This window comes from Pteropus alecto, unplaced genomic scaffold (genome assembly GCF_000325575.1).
Source record: "Pteropus alecto unplaced genomic scaffold, ASM32557v1 scaffold135, whole genome shotgun sequence".
In the NCBI taxonomy this organism is placed as follows: Eukaryota; Metazoa; Chordata; class Mammalia; order Chiroptera; family Pteropodidae; genus Pteropus; species Pteropus alecto.
The window spans coordinates 5,293,834-5,311,302 of NW_006438076.1; the positions used below are offsets into that span (position 1 = coordinate 5,293,834).

General features: G+C 52.5%; 2 protein-coding genes across 4 annotated transcripts in view; one reads left to right on the forward strand and one right to left on the reverse strand.

Moving 5' to 3' along the window:
- The first annotated feature begins 7,332 nt into the window (after positions 1–7,332).
- Positions 7,333–8,001, forward strand: CLDN5 (claudin 5). Its single transcript, XM_006915240.1, has one exon. The coding sequence runs from the start codon at positions 7,345–7,347 to the stop codon at positions 7,999–8,001; it is 657 nt and encodes a 218-aa protein (XP_006915302.1). The 5' UTR covers positions 7,333–7,344.
- A 3,093-nt stretch (positions 8,002–11,094) lies between these two features.
- Positions 11,095–17,469, reverse strand: part of CDC45 (cell division cycle 45) — a 34,027-nt gene continuing 27,652 nt past the window's right edge. For all 3 annotated transcript variants that reach the window (XM_025049175.1, XM_025049176.1, XM_006915241.3), the window contains 4 exons: positions 16,361–16,479; positions 14,628–14,704; positions 12,773–12,839; positions 11,095–11,226 (listed from right to left, as the gene is read on the reverse strand). In XM_025049175.1, coding sequence (XP_024904943.1) covers positions 12,775–12,839; positions 14,628–14,704; positions 16,361–16,479 — 261 coding nt within the window. In that variant the 3' untranslated portion in view covers positions 11,095–11,226; positions 12,773–12,774. The remainder of the gene's footprint in view (positions 11,227–12,772; positions 12,840–14,627; positions 14,705–16,360; positions 16,480–17,469) is intronic.

Consider the following 17,469-nt stretch of genomic DNA (forward strand, 5'->3'; position numbering starts at 1 on the left):
GTTTTTGTTCTTGATTCTTTCGATATGGTGTACTACATTAGTTGATTTTTGGATATTAAAACAATTTTACATTCCTGGAATAAATCGCATTTGGTCATGCATAGTCTTTTTTTATATGTTGTTGGATTCAGTTTGCTAATATATTGTTGAGTATTTTTACATCTCTATTCATAAGAGTTACCGGTTGTAGTTTTCTTGTGATGTCTTTGTCCGACTTTGGATCAGGGCAATTCTGGCCTCAGAGTGAGTTAGGAAGTGTTCCTCCCTCTTCTATTTAAAACTGATCAGTGTTAGTTCTTTTAACACTTGGTAGAATTTACTAGTGAAGCCATCTGGTCCTGGACTTTTCTTCGTTGGAAGTTTTTTAAATGACTAACTCAATCTCTTTACTTGTTATAGATTTATTCAGATTTTCTGTTTCTTCTTAACTCAGGTTTGGTAGTTTGTGTTTCTAAGAATTTGTCCATTTCATCTAGGTATCTACTTTGTTGGCACACAATTGTTCATAGTATTCCCTTATAATCACTTTTATTATTAACAAGATATCATTAGTGATATCTCATCTTTCATTCCTGATTTCAGTAATTTGTCTTCTCCTTTTAAAAAAAACATTTATTTAACCAAGTTTTAATTGTGTTGACTTTTCAAAGAACCAACTTTTACTTTCATTGATTTTGAGGTTTGTTGCCCAGAATATGGTCCGTCTTGGCATAGGTTCTCTGGGCACTTGAGAAGGATGTGTATTCTGCTGTTGTCTTATACTCCTATCATTATATATATTGGGTACTGTTATATAAATATTGATTAGACCTGTTGTTCGATGGTGTTGTTGAGTTCTTCCATCTTCTTTCTGATCTTTTGTCTAGTTGTTCTATCAGTTGCTGAGAAAGAAGTGTTGAAACTTCAACTATAATTGTCAGTTTTTGCTTCACTTATTTTCCAGCTCTGTTGTTTGGCGCAGACACATTTAGAATTGCTCTGTCTTTTCGGTGCGTTGACATTTTCATCATTATAATATCTTTTTCTGTCCCTGGTACATTTCTTAATGAAGTCTACTTGATCTGATATTAATACAGTAACTCCTACGTTTATTTGTTTATGTAGTATATCTTTTCCTATCCTTTTGCTTTCAACCTACGCATGTCATTGTATTTGAGTGAGTTTCTTTTAAATAGCATGTATTTGGGTCATGTTTTTATGTCTACTCAACCAATCTCTGTTGTTTAATTGTCCTATTTAGAGCACTTACATTTAGTGCAATTATTGATATGGTAAGGCATAAGTCTGACACTTTATTTTTGTTTTCTGTTTGTTTGTTCTCTATTTTCTTGTTTGTTTACTTTTTCCTACCTTCCTGTGGTTTAATTGGACATCTTGTAGAATTCTATTTGGATCTATAGCATGTTTAAGTGTATCTCTTTGTATAGCTTTTTAGTGGTTGCTCTAGGATTACATTACATAAGCATAACTCATCAAAGTCTACTGGTGCCCACATTTTACCATTTAGAGTGAAGTATAGAAAAGATATCTCCCTTTATGTCCCATTACCCTCCCCTATTCATATTATAATTATCTTAGATATTTCCTCTATCTACACTGAGAGCAACTTTAGGCAGTGTAATAATTTTTGTTTTAACCATCAAACATAATTTAGAAAACTCAAGAGGAGAAGGTAAGTCTATTGTACTTAGCAAGATTTGGCTTATCATGTTCTTTCTTCCTTCTTGCTGTTCAAAGATTCCTCCTTTCATCATTTCCTTTCTGTTTAAGAAACATCTTTTAACCATTCTTTACAGCACATCTACTGATGACAAATTCTCTTAGTTTGCCTTAGGAGAATATATTTTTTTCTCCTTCATTTCTGAAGAATACATTTACTAGATATAGAATTCTGGGTTGACATTTTTTTCTTCTAGCACTTAAAACAAAGTGCTATTCTTTGGTCTCCATGGTTTCTGATGAGAAACCTTCAGCTGTTTGACTTGTTTTCCCCCTATAGGTGAAGTGTCCTTTTTATTCTGGCTCCTTTCGATATTTTCTTTTGTCTTTGGTTGTCAGAACTTTAATTATGATGTGTCTTGGTGTGGATTTCTTTGGGTTCACCCTGTTTAGGGTTTGGGCAACACCTTGAATCTATAGGCTCTTCCTTTCCTTTTTGCTAATTTTAGGACATTTCCAGATATTATTTGAGTACTTTTTTTTTTTTAACCCTACCTTCTTTCTCTTCTCCTCCAATGACATGGATGTTAGATCTTTTGTTGCAATCCCATGTTTCCCGAGGCTCTCCTCTTTTTTCAGTCTACATTCTTTCTCTTGTTTAGATGTGATAATCATAGGATGTGCTGTTTCCAACAGATAAAGTGAGAAAAACATCAATGCTCTATGTGGGTACATGGACAATTCTCCAAAGAGGAAAAAAAAATGAGCTTTATGAATTGGGAAAGAAAATTTAACCTCATTACTGTTCAAAGAAATGCAGATTAAAGTAGGATACTATTTTCTACCTATTCAATTGGTAAGCTTAAAACTGTAAATACCCAGTGCTGGTGATAGGCAGTGAAAATTCATACTCACATAAGGGGTCACTGATACAACCTCCTGGGCGTGAGCCAAAAATTTTACTTTGAGGAATTTTTCCTGAGAAAATCATCCAAAATGCTAAGGCTTATAAATAATGACATTCATAGCAGCATTATTTATAACAGAAAAATTATCATTTATAAGACTATGTCTTGAGAGATGGTTGCATAACCAGAAGTCATCATCATTAACGTTAATCCAGTGTCCACCTTGAGCCAAGAAGTGCTGTCCACTAAGCCCCTTGACAACCCTTTGATGTCAAGCGCATTATCGTCTCCAGATTGCCCTGGTCATGCTTCGCCCCACCCTGGGAGTGGCAGAGACTGATGATTCCATCCTGGCTCTGTCCAATTCTCAAGGCCATCTTCCAGGAAGTTAGAAACAAAGATAATCAAGAGGATGTTTTTAACAAAGTAGGGACATGTTTATAATATGATGCTACATAAAATATGAGGATCCCGAATTACTCTTTGATTTTAGGTGAAAAGGGCATAAAATTGTTATGAAATTCAGAGAAGGAAGGAATCTTAGAAGGCAGGAATTGGGAGAGAGGCCATGGAGGCAGTATAGGCATGAGGGATGGAGGGGCAGCAAGGGCACTGTTATTTCACAGAACCATGGCTAGCTTCCCCTAGGCTCCTAGATGGGGGTTTGCACCACACAGAGACCACAATCTGATGCAGTCCATGAAGACACAGGAGTCTCTAGGATCCTGGGGCCCTGTCAACCAGAGCTCCCTGCCCCCACCTCCCTACTTACTGGGGAAGGTAAAGCCACAGTGCCCTCCAATTCTGACAAACAGCCAGTGGTGCCCACTCTCAAGGACCAGACTGTAGTCAGATGAGCTGTGAAGGTCAAGAAAGCCAGGAAGGATGTCTTGGAAACCTGGAGGGAGTTCAGGAATGGCAGCAGAGGACCCAGGATCAGAGATGGCCTCCCTTCCAACCTTGCAGTCTTCACCATGAAGAGTTTTGCAACCAATGGTGAAACTAAGGCAAGGAGAGGCCAACTCACTAGTCTGAATTGTGAATTCACTGGCTGTTTGTCAAAGCCTGTTCTGCACATCAGTGCAGGTGGTGCCCCTCCCACTCAGGGCACCACATGCCCCCAGAGCAGGGCCAGGTGACACTAAGGACCCAAGCAGCCTCTTGGAGTAGTGGCTTGTTCCAAGAAACATTTGCCACATTGGAGGAAGACATCCTTAACTGTTTCAAAGCTGAAAAATAGAAGAAATACTGTTTTTCACTTCCCCTGAAATAAAATTGCTTAACTAGGAGCTTCTCAAAACCCAATCTCCTGGAATATGGAGCCTAAATTTAAATTGTCTTTGGAAGGTCACCGGATCACCTTTATGCAGGGTCAGCCAGCAGTTGCTCAAGATAACTGCTTTTCTGCTGACTCAGACCTTTCCCTCACACAATTAATGAGATCCTGCTGCACTTCCCCTGAGAAAGAGAACAATGGCTGTAGATGAGCAGGTGGCCTTGGCTGGCATGCTGGCCAGTGAGCCCTTCTTCAGAGATCAGGGATTAACATTCCTACCCAGCCCCAGATCCCCTTTGAACCTGGCTTGCAGCCCCACCATGTGACATTGGTCACATGGGCCTCTGTCTGCCCCTCAGGCACTTTGCCCCTTCCTACCTTTGGGCTCTTGCATGAACTTCTTCCCTCGATCTTGGCTGAATTGTCAGTTTCTCAAAGAGACCATCATTCAGTGCCACACTGCCGTCTCTTTCCCCCAGGCTATCGGCACACCTGAAATGGCCCTACCCAGTTACTGGTGGAGGGCAGGAGATTCCTGAGTTGTGCTCCACCAGAGACAGCAGGTAGTCAAGAGACCCTTCTGAATGGAAGGAAGGGTGGGTTGTCTTCATGCTCTTCCTGGGTGTGAACTGGGCCTTTCTTTGGTGGCTCTGGTTCCACTGTGGGCTGGGACCGCAACCTCTACAGTAATGTCGAGGTAGCAATCAGATTGTGGGAGGTGGAGCTTGACAATCCTCTAGCAGCTCCCCAAGATACGGCGGGCTCACTGGGGGCAATATGGGGTACCAGGCTGGAGGTAGGTCCTAGGCTGGAGGTAGGTCCTGGGCTGGGCCCAAAGTGATGAAGAAAGAGAGGCAGGTAGGCAGGTGAAAGGAGTGATCTTCATGTAGCTGCAGCTCCAAGCTGGCTGGAGGAGCAGCAGGCAGTCCTCCACCTAGGACAGATGCATGAGGATGGCTGCTGTGTTGAGGATACTGGTGGGGAAAACCAACAAGAGCAGACAGAAGATGGCTGCTGTGTTGAGGCTTGTTCCTGGATACTGGTGGGGAAAACCAACAAGAGCAGACAGAAAGTTCTAGCTTAGACCTCTAGGAGCAAGGCTGGAGTATGGGGGTAGAAAGGCCTCTGAGAGGAAGTGACTTCAGCAACACAATGCAGCAGATGAGCCGGCTCCAAGCCAAAGCACATGCACTGCAGGCAGAAGAGGCCATGGGTGAGAGACAGACCAGCCTGAGGGACCAGAGTTGGGCAAGTCTGGGTGGTTTATGGTGTGCTGCTGAACTGGCCAGGCCCAATGCAGCCAGGCACAAGTAATCCTAGGCCACTCCCAGATGTCAGCACTTTGTTCATAGGCAGCGAGAGCCATGGAGGGTTTTAGGCAGAGTGTGAGCCAGGGGAGGGGCCTGCCAGGATGGCCCAGCTGCCCTGAGGAGAACAGCCCAAATGGGCAAAGGTGGAGCCTAGACGGCGGAGGAAGCCAGGGCAGTCATCCTGGGAAGACAGCAGTGTGGTGTGTGGTATGGGGACCCTGGGCAAGGTCCCTGGACTCGGGTTGGAGGGAGCAGGATGGAGGGAGTGGATAGGTGGTATGACTGGGCCCTCCGGAGTAGATGGTGGAGGGGATGTCCAGGAGGGTCTACGGGGTGGAGGGGGTGAGGCCCACAGGTCTGCAGCCAGTCAGGTGGTGGCTGGGAGGAGGAAGTGGTCCTTGATGGAGGGAGGTGAGATGGGGGAAAGGAAGGGAGTCGAGCTTCCCTCCACACCCCATCCTCACCCACAGGGCCCAGCAAACTTCTCTCAGGCCTCTCGTCATGCTGAGGCAACAGGGTATTGGCCTTATCTCAGAGCCACCTGAGGAGGAAGGAACCAGGGCTCAGGAGGGTCAGATTTATCGAAGCTCCCATGGCTGTGGCTGGCCTTCTCTGTGGAGGGCCCTGTCTATCACAGCCAAGCACCTTGGACCAGAGGAAAGCATGGGAGTCTCAGCGGCCCCAGTCCAGGATGGAGTAGACTTTGCTGAAAACAAAGGGGCCGACAGGGAGTGTGGGGGTGAGGGTACCAGAAAGGAGCTGGTGCCCCCATGGGGTTGTGGGCTACAGGGCCTACTGACCCCACCTGAGTCTCAGGGGGGCCCAGTGTCCATCCCAGTGCGCCTTTTGAGAAACGGCTGGGCCATTGTGCAGAAGAATGCCCGGAAATCCCGTGCCTCCCTCCTCCAACAAGGATGGGGGCTCTTCCTCCCAGCCAGGAAACTCCAAGTTGGCTTCCGGAGGGTGGCCTTGGGGCTGGAGTGCCAAGGGTACCACTGCTACTGGTGGGAAGACAGAGCACAGACTCTTTTGTCTCTTTGTGTCTCTCCTGTCTGAGGGCCAGAGTAGGCCTGGAGCCTGGCGCCACCGGCTGCGCCTGAAAGTACAGCCGGTGTGCTGTGTCATTGGGGAGCACTAGGGACTTCCTGAAGTGATGTCGCCTGAGCAGGATCAACTCTGCCCCTGCCTCCTAGGATGGGGGATGGGCAGCATCTCAGGAAGAGGATTGGCCTTTGGGAAGGTTGGGAGGTCTAGGAAGTCCCGGAGGCAGGGGCAGAGTTGAGGGGTCTCCTAGGGCCATAGAAAGTTTCCTGTGCTGCTTGCTTTGTGCTGGGGCCTCAGGCCCCAGGGAAGCAGTGCTTGGAGGCCGGTGGCTCTGGGCAGGGCCTTGGACGAGGCTGGAGGCCAGCCTGACCTGCACAATCCTGCCCAGACTCTCCGCCTGTGGGAGAGACAGCGCCGCCAGGACTCAGAGGGGCACCTTGCAGTAAGGGTGCTGAGTAGGGGCCTGGGTCGGGCTTGGACTACAGGGCGAGCTTCCTGGAGGAATAGACCAAGATGTGCTTGGCTAACCCAGGAAAAGGGGCCACGAGAGCCACTCACCCCCCACCCCTCACCCCCGCCCTGGGATCCGGCAGACCTTGGCCAGGAAACGGTGGAGCTGGCCCCGCGGTTAGGAACCATCAGGCTTGTTTGGGGAACTTGCAGGGGAAGTTGGGGATCATGCAGCTCCTTAAATGGCGAGGCGGGGACACACAGGGAGGTAGAAGGCGCTGGCAGCGACTAGAGCAACGGTGGGTGGGGGGTTGGGGGCGACGGAGGCGGCGGGGGTTAGCTGTACCAGCGCCCTCTGCTATCCCACGCGCAGTTCTTTCCCAAACTGCGGCTGCCAGGGGTCGCCATGATTGGCTGCGAGCCGCTGGCCCGCGCGCGGATTGGCTGCTTGGGGCTGGGGGGCCGGGCCGAGGGGTAGAGTCCGCCCCACGAACCTTCAAATAGGAAGCCCCCCGGAGGCGCTGGCAGACCCAAGGGTGTGCTGCAGACTGCTGGGGCAGTGGACCGAGGGCGGTGAGCCCGGCGCGCGGGTACCAGGGTCCGTGCAGGGCGCCGACTTGCTCATCCGAGGTATCGCCGCCCCCGCCCCCTCACCCCCCGGTCCCGGGGCTTTCGGGCGCGCGTCTCACCTCCAGCCATGGGGTCGGCGGCTCTGGAGATCCTCGGCCTGGTGCTGTGCCTGGTGGGATGGGTGGGCCTGATCCTGGCATGTGGGCTGCCTATGTGGCAGGTGACCGCCTTCTTGGACCACAACATCGTGACGGCGCAGACCACCTGGAAGGGGCTGTGGATGTCGTGTGTGGTGCAGAGCACGGGGCACATGCAATGCAAGGTGTACGACTCAGTGCTGGCGCTGAGCACCGAGGTGCAGGCGGCGCGGGCGCTCACCGTGGGCGCCGTACTGCTGGCGCTGGTCGCCCTCTTCGTGACCCTGGCAGGCGCGCAGTGCACGACCTGCGTGGCCCCCGGTCCTGGCAAGGCGCGCGTGGCTCTCACGGGCGGCGCACTCTACTCGCTCTGCGGGTTACTGGCACTCGTGCCGCTCTGTTGGTTCGCCAACATCGTGGTCCGCGAGTTTTACGACCCGACCGTACCCATGTCGCAGAAATACGAGCTGGGCGCGGCGCTGTACATAGGCTGGGCGGCCTCGGCGCTGCTCATGTGCGGCGGGGGCCTTGTGTGCTGCGGCGCCTGGGTCTGTGCTGGCCGCCCGGACCTCAGCTTCCCTGTCAAGTATTCGGCGCCTCGGCGGCCCGGGGCCGGCGGCGACTATGACAAGAAGAACTACGTCTGAAGGCGCCGGGCACCGCGAGGCCCCTCGCGCCAGTCGTGCCCCGGAGCCGGACTGGCCAGGGAGTCCCGCACGGACGGATGCCTGCTTTGGGCCGCGCCACGCACAAGCTCCGTGGAATGCCCAGCTCTGCGCCAGCACGCACGCCACCGACGGGACCCTGCCAGTGCCTGAAGCCTGTCCACTCCAATTGCCACTCGCCAGGCCCTGCCCTGCCCTGAACAGGCGACATGCACTTAGGAGGACTCGCTCGGTTCTGTTCTCTGTGCGGAGTGCTGGTTCCGACGTGGGAATGGCGCGGGTTCCTTTGTTGTGTGGGCACTGGACTAAAGATGCCACTTCTCTCGTCCTCGAAGTCTGGGATGCCGCCGTACTTTCCAGCGGCTCCTGCTAAATCCAGAGGGGCAGACGGTGGGCCCAGGACCTTCAGCTGAGTTGCCTGAAGGATGCGTACAGCTGGCCTTTACCCCATCAGCGAGGTCTGAGCCCAGGGGGACCAAAAGACTTGGCCTGGACCTACCTCCTTTACCCCAGCAGCTCTCCAAGGGAGGCTTATGGGCACACTCAGATCCTGAGTGTGGGGCTGGGGCCCTGCCCTCCTTCATATCTTGGGGGAGGGGTAAAAATTTGCTTAGTAAATGGTTTGAATACCCTCCCATCTGTGTCCTGTTCTCTGTCCAGTCATGCCTATGCCCAGTAGCCCCCATTCACCCACCCACCCAAGGACTCCTGTTTAAAAGGCTCCTGTGGGTACTCTCCCACATCTGGCTTCTTGGGTCCTTCCTGCCACTTGATCACTTTTCCTGCTAGGTGGGAAACAGCCACAGGTCACTAAATCCCAGGAAGGTGAGCCCTGTAGTTAGAAGAGCCTCTGCTGAGTCATGGGAGGAAAGGGGGAGGGAGACCCCAGCAGAGGATGCAGGTTGGACCCACCCCCTCCCAAGACAGTGCGTGGGGGCTTGGAATACAGGAAGTGCTGAGGGTAGGCTGCTAGGCTGCTGGGCTCCACAGGCTAGGTATTTTCCACCTGCCTCCTTGGCTCACCTATCTCTAGGTCTTATTAAACGGCTATAGATCTGTACATCATGTCAGAAAAGGGCCCTTTCTGACAGTGAAGCGGGAACAGGGGCAATTCCAGGATGTGTGCTGTGTTCCAGCAGAGCTAGGTCCACAAGCATGTTGCCATGGAGAGGCCTCAGAGCCAGTTGTCTGGAGAGTGCCTGGGCTTGCCTCCAGCCCCTGTCCTGGCTCTTCTGCCAATCTTTGGGTGGCTGTGTAGGTCCTGTGCCTACTGTACTGGCCTGGCAGCCACCTCAGACTTGTGCTAACCTTTAGCGCCTGTGCCAGCACCTGCAGGGAGCACCCTGTGACCTTCTTCCTGAGTGGGACGCCTGGGGGCCATGTTGTTCCTGGCCAGGCACCTGAGGGTGGGGGTCCCAGGAAGGTAGAGCAAACCAGAGCTGTTAGAGCTTATTACTGCCAACCCTGTTCTAGGTACTTTGAATGCATTTTTACCTTTTCCCAAAGGCCAGGGCAGAAGAGAACAGTGGATGGGAGTAGGGGAGATGCAGGGAGGCACTTCAAACCCAGCCAGCAGAAAGGCTTGGCATTGTCACCGACCTCGGCCTCAGGAGCCCTGTCCAGAAATGCCTGGGCCACATCCAGTGGCAAGGAGTCTCTCAGGCTTGGCCAGGTTCCTTGAAGGTGGGGGCCGTGGCCGGGGCTTGAGAACCCCAGGACATGGGCTCAGAGGGACTCAGGGTGGCAGTAGCAGAACCAGTTGAATGGGACTTCCAGGGAGGCTAAAACGACTGGTGGCCTGACAGCCCAACAATGGGATGAGCCCATGGCACAGAGGTACTCAGTAGCCCCCCATGGCAACCCTGCCTGGCATGTGCAGAAGGGACTAAGAACAGTCTCTAAGTGCAGGAGTATGTGATCCTGGTTTTTGCATTGCTACTCCTGGCTGCTGGGGCCAGCTAGTGCTGGGTATAGGGCATTTGGCCAGGAACGCAGGCTGCATCCCACATAAGCCCAGAACTCTCTGACTCCTTCAGGCCCCAGGGATCAGCTAGGATTCTGAAGGGTAGCTGTTTAGCCCTAGCTTTTGTAAACAGATAGGGTGGGCAGCTTGAGGACCCTGGGGAGCCAGGCTACTGCTGCCTGACCCACGCCAGGAAGAGCAGGGGTAGACTCCACTGCCAGAGGTCAAGAGAGAAGAGTTGGCCACCAATATAGCCGACCCCACTATGCCCACTACCCCTTCCCAAGGACTTGAGACCTGGCCCTACCCACCGCTTTAAGTTGATGGGGGTAAAACCCAGAAAGAGCCCATCAACTTAAAGCCTGCCAAACCACTATGCTCCCTCCTGCCCACAACCCAAGGCGGCTTGTCTGCTTCCCGATACCCATGCTCCAGGTGGTGGCCACAGACAGCCTCTGCCACTTGTGAGAACAGCTCCTCCCCAAAGGGCAGGAATGGATGGGGACAGGGAGCATTCTTGCCTCTAGATCATGCTCTGGGCTAGCTGATGGCTCTCCTGAGAACTCTCACTGCTCTGAAGACTTTGGAGATCGAGGTCCCATCCAGCTCAGACCTTCCGTGACCAAGACACAAGTGAAATTGACCTCGGGGGCACAGTGTCTCCTGCCCTGCCCTTCCTGGCTTGGGACCTTGCCCAGTAGCCTGGCGGTACCTGTTGTGTGCCTGTGGGGCTGGGGGTGCTTAGACAGGTAGATGCTAAAGGGTGAGATGACAGCTGTGGAGGGCACGGTCTGGTGGGGGCACCATCCAGAGGGTGATCTTGAGATGCTGCCAGAGCCAGGCAGATAGGAGGAAGTGGTGGGAGGGCAGACAAAGCCAGGTCCTGGCTGGCATTGCCAGGCAGTAGTCAGTGCACATGCTATGCATAGGTTCAGGTGCTCAGGGGCCCTGCCTCTGCCCATTGTCATCTCTCCCCACAACGAGGGTGTTCATTTCCTGCTGGGCCCTGGGGGTGCCCAGGGGCCAGTATCAAGGCTGCTCTGGACCCAGAGAAGACTCAGGGTACAACCAAGCACTAGCCCTGTAAATAGAGCAAAGATTGGGGCACCAAACCTAAAATAAGCATTTTATTCCATTAAAAATCACTGTCCCCTGAATCTAAAAAACTATGTCCATAACTTACAAACTAAATAAAATGTGGTTAATATAAATAAGGAGAAGGTCATTTCTGAAGAAATCAAACTCTGTAAAAGAAAAAAAGAAAAAAAATAAATATCAAGCAATTCTGATGTCTCCCCAGAGTAAACATACCATCTGGGCCTCTGATACACTGGGCTTGCTTCTGAGTAGCCTCCACCACTCACAGAGAGAGGGCCACCCCAGAGACACCAAGGTGCCTGCCGTCTTCACTATACCCCACTGGCCAGGTCCAGGCTGTTGTCCACTTAAGAACCTCCGAAGGCTTCACGCTTGCCCAGCCTCAGCTCCATGGTGATGCTCCCCTCGCCTGGAGCATTTCCTCCTGACCCCCCAGCAAACTGCTCCTCTCCCTTCCCAGCTGGCCCACCCTGCACCCTGTTTTGGTGGCAGGACACATAGCAGCGCTGGCATCATCATTGAGCAGGCTGCAGGAGAGGGGCTGCCCAAGAGCCCCACTTGTAACCTTTGATTTGGGTCATAAACTTATACCTCTGCCCCCACCTTAAGGCCCTGTGCTGAGGTTTAGTACTTGTTGTCCAAGGGGTGTCAGTCTCCTTCCCGATGAGGAAATAGGCACAGCCTGATGAGGTACCCAACAGACCTCACTGAAGACCCTAAAGGCCTAACCCCAGAGGCCCTCCCCAACAAGGGCCATGTGTGCCCCAGCCCAACCTGAGGATCTGTGGGGGTCCCTGAAGCCCCCTATGCTGTTCTCAGGAGAGCCTAAAGGGCTCCAACGGGGGAAGGGAGCCTGCCCTCACAGCTTCCAGCTCACCATGGACGGTAGAGCAGGAGGATCTGGGCTGGCATGAGGGTACCCACTACGCTGCCTTGACAGGACCATCTGCCATAGCAGTGGCCCCAGCCCAGGCTCAGGGAGATGCAGGGCTGGGCATGGGCATTCCCTGTGTGGGGGGCCCTGTGCTGAGAAGTGGTCATTAGACACCGAGCAGGCCTCCTAACCTGGTCAGATGTGGCTTGTTTATCGAGTGGCCCCTCAAGAGTTGCCATGTTGGATAGTGCGGAAAGCCCTGAATGGAGAGGCGTCCAGTGTCACAGAGGACTGTCAGTTATAGCTGCATGCTGGTGCAGGCCCGGGTAGAGCAGACATTTTATAATTCCCAGCTGAGTAGCTGCCAACAACTTTGCTTTCTCAAAAGTCAAGCATACTAGAGCCTGGATAGATGTCCCTGTGGGCTCCAGCCCAGGGCCTGACTAGAGGCTGTGAGAGGCTCCAGGTGGCCCCCTAGGGGTGCCCTTGTTACCAGCAATGCCAGGAGGCCTGTGTGTCCCTCGCTGATGCCCAGCCCATGGTGTGGCAAGTGTCAGCTATTTTTGAAGGGGTCCCAGGAGCTTAATGCAATTAAGCTCCCTCAAAAATGCCCCATTGTGGCACTGCCGCCAGCCCAGGGACAGACATCCTTGGGAAAAATGTGTTGGCCCCAAATCTCTTCAGGAGCCTCATTCTGGTCCAAGACCCAAGTAAAAGCCTGGGGGAGGGAAAAAGCAGGGGGACCACTGCAGGGCATCGGGAGGGACTTCAGCACAGGCTCTGCAGCAGGGCCACCCCTACCCTGCCCCCACACTAACCCTCAGGACAGGAGGGAAATGAGCCCGTCCAAAAACTTGCTCCGATCCTCCGCTTTCAGTTCAATTACTGCAATAATGAAAGAAAAACATCTTGTGAGATGGGAGGAGTAGGGATGGGAGTGAAGAAGTGAGAAAAACAAGTCAGGGCACATTAACTCCCTCTTCCCAACCATCCAGGGCTGGAACCCTCCAGCACATTCCAAAATGGGCTTAGCTACTTGATGGCCTGGAATATTCTGGGCTAAGAGGTTATACTTCTCCATCCCTCTGTATTTAATTCTCAGAAACTGTCAACTGCTCTATTGGTAAGGCTGGGGCTATGGTCCGTGGGGAGGCCTCTCTAGGTAGCCAGGGGACCAGCAGTGACAGGCAACACAGGGTACACAGGGGATATGATGACTCAGACCACTGCAGTCCTAGACAGATGGGACTTCCCACCCTGATGAATAGAGTGCTACCCCACAGTGGGTTATAGAGGCCCTGAGGTCAGGCAGGAGGCCAGCCTTCAGTCCTGCTCTGGTAAGTCCCTCAGCTTCAGTGTCCTCTTCCGTAGAAGGGGGACACAATACAAACTGCCCCATCTCTGGGGGGCCATCAGGCTCAGACAAGCACATGGGCTCTCATTAGATGGCAAAACTAAGCTAGCCTGGTCCTGTCAGCTGTCTGTGCCAAGGGTCATAGCACCTGGAGCTCTAAGGCCAGCTTGCCTAGGCAGTGCTGGCCACAGGTCCCTCTGCCTTCTGACCATCTTCTCTACTCACAAGAGAGGCCTAGCAGCTCTCAGCCTACAAACCCTCCCTGTGTGGAGGAGGCGGGACATCCTGCAGGCCAGCCAGTGCCAACCTCTCCCTGAGAAGGTGACTATTTGGAGATGGAGCTTTTAAAAAAGGCGATTAGGTTAAATTAGGCAGTAAGGGTCGGTCCTAAACCAATCTGGCTGGAAGAGATCTGGACACAGAGGGACAACCATGTGAAGACATAGTGGGAACATGACCATCTACAAGCCAAGGAGACAGGCCTTAAAAGAAACTGACCCCGTGGACTCTTTGATCTGATTTCTAGCCTCCAGAATGATGAGAAATAAATTTGTTTAAACCCCCCAGTCTGCGATATGTGTTAATGGCAACCCGAGCAGACTAATACAAGGGTGAAGTCTCAACATGTCTGTTTTACTTTAAATTTGTCAGCAAGAATTAAAAGCAAATATGGCCAAATGTAAGCATGTTCCATGCTGGTGGCTAGAGAAAATGCAGGGTGGTGTGGGGGGTGCTGGCTGGCCTGCAGGTGTGGTTCCCCCAAAGCCACCACCTGGGCAGGGCTCTTCCATTCTTTGGACTCATGTAACATAAGGATGGAGACAGTACCTGAGCCATCATGCAGGACCACGTGGCAGTCTAAGGTGGGACCCCTCACAACAACAGACAAGAGCTGCTGGCCTAAAGTGGTGGCCAGCATAGCCAGGAAGGTGGTACCCTTGGGTTGTCACAGACCCTGCTGTTTCTACAACCTACAGTAGGGGCAGGTGACCCTGATGGATGGGGCTGGGCCCTTGACGCCCTAGTGGCTAGTCCTCCAGGCTTGTTGGTGAAGTGGTCTCAAGGGATGGATTGCAAGGCCAGAGCCAGGCCTATGGCTCCCTGGGCAACACCTGTTCCCTCTCTGAGGGCCAACCCTGGGAGCCTGTCAGGGTCCAGACAGGAGGTGCAGGGCCCGAGGCATGCCTAGAGCAGCCAGGCCCAGGGCTGGTTCCAGGAGGACATGAGGGCTGCTGGTGGGGTACCTCTCATGATGTCAGCTTCCCTGGTTCCAAGGCCAGCGCTGATTTTGAAGGGACCTTAATGCAGCAGACTCTTACCTGAGAGGTCGAAATAATTGTGTAGTGTCCGGGAGTTGGTGCCCTCTGCTGCCTTCTCAAATGCCCGCCCAAAAAAGCTGTGGACACATAATAGGCACACTGGGGGCCCAGTCACTACGATAGACCCTTCTCATGTCCCCAGGACAAACATTGGAGGTGGCCCAGACTCTACCCCAGCTGCTGCTTCTACCCGTCAGCACTTATACCCCTCCTGGGCCACTGCCCTCTGAGGCCTCAGCATCACTCTCTGGACAGTCACTGCCTCTTATTGCTGCCCCTCACCTGTACCTGGCTGAGCCCTTCTCAGCCCTTGGGGCATGAATATCCTTCTGTACTCCCCAGGGCTTCATGCCCAGGGCCCTGACTGTAGCCTCCCTCAGGCCTGGCACCATGCTGGCAGCTGTGGCAGGTGAGAGGCAGAGGCTTGGTGGGAGCCATGCTGTGACAGGAGTCTCAGATGAGACCAGGTCACACACAGAAGGGTAGGACTGGGAGGAGGCTGCAAGGCCAGGCTGTGGCATGTGACTGGAATTCAGCCCAGCAAGGACAGGAGGAAGGAGCACAGGGTAGCAGGGAGACAATCTAGAGTACATCCCCTGTGGGATCAGGGCCACGGCAGGTAAGGGCTAGCAGTGAAAGGGCGTGTGCTTCAAGCCTCCATGGCAACTCTCACATGAGACTGTGTGCACTGATTAGAGCTAACGTTAACCAGAATGGTTACGCATATGATGTACGATGATAAACTGACAGCTGGGGTGAGGACACAGCTGACTGTGGTGACCCAAAGGGGAAGTGCTTGCTGGCCACCTTGGAAACCCAGGCCAGAAGCTCATGGCCAGCTCTGACTTGCACGGCCATGAATTGAAGACCCATGGCAGAGTTTTGGAGAGCAGCCTCGTAACACAGAAGCACTTGTCTTAAAAAGGTCCATTGTTTCTCCCAATTTGATAATAAATGGCCTTTGCAGACACTGAAGGAGGTCAAAGCTCATGACCGCGGAGCTAGGATTGATCTGGATCCAGGACCAGTGTCTTCCATGGCAGAGGCCAACAAAGGCTTATTGGGAAAAATGAGGGGTACAGAGCATTGGGTGGTCTTCAGGCCCCCAAGCTGCCCCCCCAGAAAGCTGGGTGGCAGTGTCCTGCTGCCTGCTACAACTCAGCAACTGTTCAAGGTTGCCTTATGGGACCTGATGGGGAGCACTGGACCCAGGGCACTAATTGCACCTTGGAGGCAGACATCCAAGGACGGTGATAGGCAGCCCCTGGGATTAGTCACCAGATTCTCCAGCTATGTGGAGCATGGAGGGGCAGCAGGGGGCCCCTAGTGCTCTGCCTGCTAGCCGACACCATATCTGGACCGAGTGGGCAGGAGGAAAGCCAAACCTGCTGCAGGAGGAGGGCAAGAACAGAGCACTGATGATGCAGAGAAGGGCCAGAAAGATGTTTAGAAGATGGTGAGAGAAGCTTCTCAGAAGTGCAAGATGAGCCTGTGCATTCTCAAACTCACTGGCACATTATTAATATCGGAGAGCTAGAAACAGCCCAAAAGTATAAAAGGAGAGTGGCTAACCTGCTGACCGTGGACTGAAGCCCTCAGAGCCCTGCCTTGCGGAAGAAGAGGCTGTCCTTGGTGTAGTCTTGAGGGCAAATCCCACCCAACTCAGCAGGCCTCATGGGCCATTGACACCCCTACACCCCCCAAACTTCCGGGACACACGGAACCTGGCTCACTTCTTTTTGTCTGAGCTGTCAGTCTCTGGGGGGACGCCCACCACAGTCACTGTGCCCTGCTCCACATTCAGTGGGGCGGCCATCACCAAGGGCAGCAGCTTGCAGCGCCGGTTCTTCGTCTGTGGAGGCAAAACACTCCCTCAGTCATGGCCCTGCAGGGTGAGTGCAGCCCTCAGTACCCAGGACTGTGATAACACCCACTGTTCTGCCTCCAAACGCTCCTGGAGCTCCATTTCACCAGAAGAGATGCTTAAGCCCACACAAGCCCCAACGAGGCCACCCCAAATTCCTTTCGTGCTGCTGGTCACAGCCCCACTGCCTCTTAGCTGTTACCTCCCTCGCCTCCTTTAGGTTCTGACGTAGTTATCAGCTCTTTCAGGAGGCCCTCCCCATCCAAGACCTTCTCCCTCATCCTGCTTCATCTTCTCCACAGTGTGTGCCACCACCTGAAAATGTATGTACTCATTCCTTGTCTGTCCCTCTTGCCAGTATGTGTGCTTCCTTGCTATGGAGACTCGAGTGTTGCCTTCACTGCTGTGCCCACAGCACCCACATACCACAACGAAGGTGACTAACTATCCAGGATTGAAGGGCATCCTAAGACACAAACTGGGACGGTTGGTCACCCTGCAACAGCAGAACCTGGCAGGTAGTGATGCTTAATACACATCTAATAAATGGATCTATGAAGTAGGTATTCATTCTCCTGTTCTACAGATGGGGAAACTGAGGCTCAGAGGTCAAATAATTGACCTCGTGTCACATAACTGGTAAACGAGGAGGCTGAGATTTAAACTCAGCCTAGGTGACTTCAGAACTCATGTTTTGTCTCTATTACACCTTTTGTCATTACTTGACTATCTTCACATAACACTCAGATAATTATTTTATTGGTCAGTTCAGTAGCATGAGATAATGTCAACCCCCTATTCCACATTTTGTCTAAAGTAGCCCCCAGTGTAAACTCTCACCCTGGAAGCAAAGTAAGACTTTGATAGCTGAAATGTGTGAGATCAACCTTTCCTCGACTAAACCAGAGCTGACATTATCGGGGTGGGGACCCAGCCCAAATGCCGGCTGAGTTGAGGGGGTGTCCTGGACCAAGGCAA